Genomic DNA, 5,669 nt, shown 5'->3' with positions numbered 1-5,669 from the left:
AAGTTTCGCATATTGTAGTGCAAGCTGTTTGAGTTGGCTCTGGCTCAGGCCTGCCAGTTTGTGGGATTCACAATTCACAGATGTTAGGAACTATCAGGCTGAGAGTGGGAGGAGAGTGTCAAGCTTTAAATAGGTTTTTCTCTGCCATCCTGGCTGAAGTAGCAAAGAAAATGTTTCCCTGTAACACCTTCCAAACCCAAATTTCCTCTGAGGAAATTTCTCCTGTTTCCAGGGCGATTGCCCACCCTCACCCGCCTGCCCGCTTGGCTGGGAGGATCGGCATTTGCTGAGGTCAGCAGGCTCCCAGGTGCACCCTGGGGAGGTGACCAGCGGGGCCCGGAACTGGGACACTGGTGACAGTCACTCCAACTCTATTTTCTTCTGGTGGAGTCGGTTTTAATTTAGCTCCTGATTCATATTTCATTCACTCCCCAAAACCACAAACCCAGAATAGGTCTGCCGACAACGGCACTCAGAGCAAGAGTGACAAGGTTACTTGGGCTGTGCGTTTCCTTATGGTGAATGTTCCCACGTGGGACAATATTTTTGAGTTCTTCTGAGTACCCCAAACTTACTTCATCGAGAGTATTGTTGATTTATTTTATTTTTAAACATACTCAGACATTTGACCTTTTGGAGAGTTGAGGATTTTTTTTTTTTTTCCTAAACATCTAAGGCTTCTTCATTAACATATAGATTCTTGTCAACTTTTTGAAGCCCTGCTGGAATTTTGTTGTTTCAGAGTTTGAGAGGGGATTTCAAACACTTTGGAATCCTCATCTGTCTTTTTTGGGAAGGAGAAGGAAGAAGGCAGCCATCCAAAGGTCAAGAGTTAAGAAGCTGAGGGTAGATCTTGCCCCCACCCCCACCCTCTGTTCCTAGAGGATAAACATAACTTCCACATTTACTGTGATCAAGGAATGTTCCTGCCTTTGCCATTTGAGATTGTGACCACGGCCCAAAGTTGGCTGGAAGAGAGACAGAAGGAGGAAGGAAATGGGGAAGAGAAGGAAAGCTAGACTCTCCTAGATGGCTGTGAACCACCCGGACCCCTGACACAGCCCGGCGGGATGCTTGCTGAGGCAGAATCTAAGGAGCGACGGGGAAAAGGAGGTCATCTGCAGTGGGGTGGCCGCACAGCAGCCCCCGGGCCGGCCCGTTCCAAGAGTCTGAGCTGCTGAAATTAAACTCTGATGCCATTCCAGCAGCCGGCCAATCCCCAGAGGGATCAGAAGTTCAGAGATGCCACCAAGTTCCCCAGAGCAAATGTGGCTACTCCACGTCAAGAGCTGGACAGAAGATGTAGAGACGGAAGGAAAACAACCGTGCAGAGGATGCCCAGCTGGTAAGAAAGGGCTGTTTGTGATGCTTGAGTCACCTGATGGATTTCATTGGCCATGGCCAAAGGCAGCCCCACCTCTTGGCAGATGTAGGAAGAGGGGGCACTTGCTTTCTCTATCTTGTAGCAGTTGACCTGCTTGCCTTGAGCCTCCTGGCTTGATCTCTCTCTCTATATATATGTGCATCTATCTCCTAGGCATATGTGTGTATATCATCTCTCTTTCACTGCTTGTCTACGCCCAAGAGAGCTGGAAGAAATGAATGTCGAATCCTCACCATACCCCACCTTGCCCTGCTGCCCCGACCCTTTCATCCAGCGGTGAGTTTCAGAGTGATGTATTAACTTTTCGTCAAACTTGATTGGAATGCCTTGTGCTTTTAGGAGCATTTCTTCTGTTTGGGGGATTCTGGGGGGAATGACCTCCCTCACAAGACCAGAAAGCCTGCCCCTTCTGGCCCAGAGCAGTGGTGGGATTGGGGCTTTCCAGCTTACTTGTATTCTCCAGCGAGCATCCTTTGTGGCTGCCTTTTCCGGGAAACCTCCAGAGTTAACAAGTGGTGATGTGCCCAGATGAGATGACTGGGTTTTCTAGTCAGATTTTGAAGGGTTAATTTTGTTTTCCTTGATTTCTCCTCAGTGTTTCTGGTCCTCCAAGTAAAAGTAATCCCATTGGACAGAGTAGAATGCCTAGGGATCTCAAGTTAAAGACATGGAGAGTCCCATTTATAGAAAAGTGATAAAGTATAATTTAGAAGAGTATTCTGATAAAGTATAATCTAGAAGAGTACTCTTCTAGATGATCCTTTCCTCATTTTCTTGGATGGTAGACATCATCCTTGTAAACAGCCTGAGACTGACAACATGCTATCTGCCTGCTTCAGCCATGTCAGTGGACAGGGGCACTGCTTGGTATCGAAAGGGATATTATCAATCAAGTATAAAACTCTCTCTCTCTCTCTCTCTCTCTCTCTCTCTCTCTCTCTCTCTCTCTCTCTCTCTCTCTTCTCTCCTCTCTCTCTCTCTCTCTCTCTCTCTCTCTCTCTCTCTTTCTCTCTCTCTCTCTTTCTCTCTCTCTCTCTCTCTCTCTCTCTCTCTCTCTCTCTCTCTCTCTCTCTCTCTCTCTCTCTTTCTCTCTCTCATGTTTCGAATTGAACTTGGCTATTTTTAAACTTGCAAATGTAATCTGAACAGTGTTTTTCCAGTCATAAAGTTACAGAACATATTCAGGGTCAAAAAAAATTGGATTCAAGTTAGAATTAGTGTTTAGTTTAAGAGTGTAGCTGGACTAAAGCTGGGAAGAGCTGTTTCCCCCAAAAATAACTTCCCGAAAGAAGGCTGGAGAAGTTAAAAGAGCCGGGCTCCATCGGGAAGGGTGGACTTGTCATTCATCACCACTGCCTCCTGCAGCCTCTGGGCTGGGCTTGGACTAGAAGAGCCTGCACCCTGGTTCAGCCAAGGCTCGGTTTCTATCACCTGGCCTGCCAGATTAGGGCAGCTCTGTGATCATCTTCCCCAAGTTTAATTTGTCATCATGTCTGACACTAACAAGGCCTCAGCTGCTCTTCCTGGGAGATTCCGAGGTGGCAGGGTGAGAGCCCACCCAGGACAGGGGACTACGGAGGGAAGAAGTGGGAGGAAAAGGAAGCGGCATGGTAAGGGCACCTGGCAGTGCTCTCCAGCTTGGGAAGAAGTGAGCAATTGGAATAAAGTGGACACAGCTTGGGTTTGAAAGATGCCACCTTTCCCCAAGCCAGGAAGTCCCTGCCTCTCCCCAAACAGTCAGAGGGGAAAGAGAGTGAAGAGTTAATTCCCATGCTCCTAATCTCCTCTCCCCAAGATGTGTTAACATTCTGCTCATTCTTCTGAGATTAACCATGAAAGAATGTGACAAGAACGATAGCCATCATTTTGTTCAGAACTCTAAGGACTGCCGAGAGCTTTTTATCAGTTATTCTACTTGGTCCTCAGAATAACCTGGGATTGAAGTGCAAATATTACCCCCATTTTACAGATGAGCAACATGAAACACAGGGAGGCCAAGTAATTTGTCTACAGTTACATAATTAGTGTAGAAGGTAACTCAGAGACTACAGCTTAGTTGAGGGGGGTTCTCTTAGTGTATCAGTGTCTCACTTACTTAGCCTGTTGTCTTAGGAGAAGAAAGTGCGTTTGACAACTTTGGGCCAAATTGTTTCTACCTTCTTTTAGTCATAGACTACCCCAATGATCAAAGGGAGCAGAACGGTTCACAAAAAAAGGGAACTATGTCTCTAATTGAGGGAAAGGGGTCGATCCAGCACTCGCCACTATCTCTGAGTTTTCATGGCAGAGTGGCAGACCAAGCATCCCAAAAGATATCGTCAGTTAAAAATGGCCATCGGCCCTCATTATGATCATAGAAACTTGATGAATCTGGAGGAGGAGTCGAGTCAGGGAAAGAGCAGAAGAGCCTGTGCTCTCCGAAATTAATATTCTTGTCCCTTTCCAGGAAAATGATTGTGTGTGACTCAAAGAAAGAACTGAACAACTAGTCAATTGAAACACAATGATTAATAGTTGATATATTGTTCTAGGAATGTTTAGCCATATTTGTCAGAAATAGAAGGTCATCTCTTGGAAATGATACATTGATCTGGTACAGTGAATTAGGTGCTTAATAAATACTTTGTTGATTCATGGATATCATGTTATATATGATCAATGTCTCTGTGACAAATAACAGTTTGCCTGTGATTTCTCATTTAATGGCTTATGGATGAATTGATATTTGGGGCCAGAAGTGACTACTTTCACATGTCCTGTAAACTATCCCCGTCAGAAACATTTCTGATATTCTGTTTGTTACATGAAGAACCAGAGCTCTCAGGGATGCTGAAGGAGTGAATGAATTGGAGCTGGTCTTTCCCATCAGCCAGTGCTGGGGCTTCTCATTTTACAAGACCTATTTTAGGAGAGACCGTATTGAATCACTTCACAGCCACTGTCACCTCCAGTGTCAAATTTGTCTTTTCTTGACCTTGGCTTTACAAAGAAATATCAAAAAGAAAGAATGGGAAACCCCAAATTTTGTAGTGATTTTCAAACCCAATCCTCTTCTCCTCCATAAGAAAGGGTCCCCTGGAGCTGTCCAGAGCAAATTATTAGGACAATTATGTTATGCTTCTAAACAAGTCCCTGTGAATGTGTATCTGAGTAAAAAAAATAGAGTTTAGTCACAAAATACTAGAGGTCTGAGTCAAGGCTTCCTTCCAGGTAGTATTTGTGTTAGACTGTGGTGTTCCACTGCTTTCTTCAGCAGTTGTGGGGTTGACACAGTGATGAGGATGGTTTATTTTAACCTACAAGAAAACTCTTCACAATCAGAAAGCCAAATGGGAATAAGGAATTGTAGCCTACTTCCTCCTGATACAGAACAGCAAAGGTGACCAGATGAGGAATAGAATGCTGTGAATATGTGGGTATAAGGAAAATTCAGATGGGGAAACAATTCCAATCACTACAAACTTTTACCATGCCCAGTGTAAATTTGGGAAACAGTCTTCTGATTACCCAAATTGCCTTAGTTTTCTTTTTATATCTTCATAGCCGTTCTTAGAACTCTACCAAATTGCTCTTGAGATCACAAATGATTTCAGTTTTGTCCCGTTCTCTCCAGCATAATCACAGTTTGTGACACAAAATGGGAATTTGATAAATGTGTGATGGTTGATTACATGGGAGTGGCTGCAACAGGTTTCCCAAATATGGTTTCACTGATGGAAGTTTGGGCTATGGTGAGAAGCACCATAGGAAGTGTAGAGGGCCAAGAAACTCCTATTGAAGCTGGTTCTGCAAATCTCAAAATTCAAGTCTTCTGACTCCAAGAACAGCTTCCTAACCATTAAGTGTTCTCCCCCTCTCCATTTTCTTCAAGGTGACTATTTTAATACTCATTGTTATGTAAGATCCCAACACCTGGGAATCAACAAATTTAGATGGGTCACTTGGTTATGTGACCCAAAATATTTTTGTGTTTCCCAGGAAGCATCATTCTATCCTTTGGAGGATACTAGGAGATGTATTTGCTGTTGTTGTGACTCGTGAATTGATGAGGATTAACCTTACAAAAGGCACCTCATATCCATGGAGGATCTCCTGATATACTTCATTGACAGTATTTTTGATAAATGAATGTTATAATTTTTGTCTCAAGGATCTGAGTTCAAATTAGATTTTGCTAAATAATGGATGTGTGATCCAGAGCAAGTCATCCAATCTCTTTTGGACTCAGCTTCCCCTTCTGCAAAACAGTATTAATAAAAGCACAGATATTAAGCATCATAAGTCC

At 43.9% G+C, this 5,669-nt stretch overlaps 1 protein-coding gene across 3 annotated transcripts in view; it reads left to right on the top strand.

Annotated features, from left to right (window-relative positions):
* Nucleotides 1-475: 475 nt before the first annotated feature.
* The window catches only part of TP63 (tumor protein p63), a 222,072-nt gene continuing 216,878 nt past the window's right edge, over nt 476-5,669 (top strand). For 2 of the 3 annotated variants that reach the window (XM_074297880.1, XM_074297884.1), the window contains exon 1: nt 1,462-1,660. In XM_074297880.1, coding sequence (XP_074153981.1) covers nt 1,542-1,660 — 119 coding nt within the window. In that variant the 5' untranslated portion in view covers nt 1,462-1,541. Of the gene's footprint in view, nt 1,346-1,461; nt 1,661-5,669 lie in introns of those variants that run through there. The other variant, XM_074297878.1, reaches the window with a different exon arrangement.

The sequence above is a fragment of the Sminthopsis crassicaudata genome, chromosome 3 (genome assembly GCF_048593235.1).
Source record: "Sminthopsis crassicaudata isolate SCR6 chromosome 3, ASM4859323v1, whole genome shotgun sequence".
NCBI lineage: Eukaryota > Metazoa > Chordata > Mammalia > Dasyuromorphia > Dasyuridae > Sminthopsis > Sminthopsis crassicaudata.
This window is presented reverse-complemented; position numbering and strand designations above follow the sequence as displayed.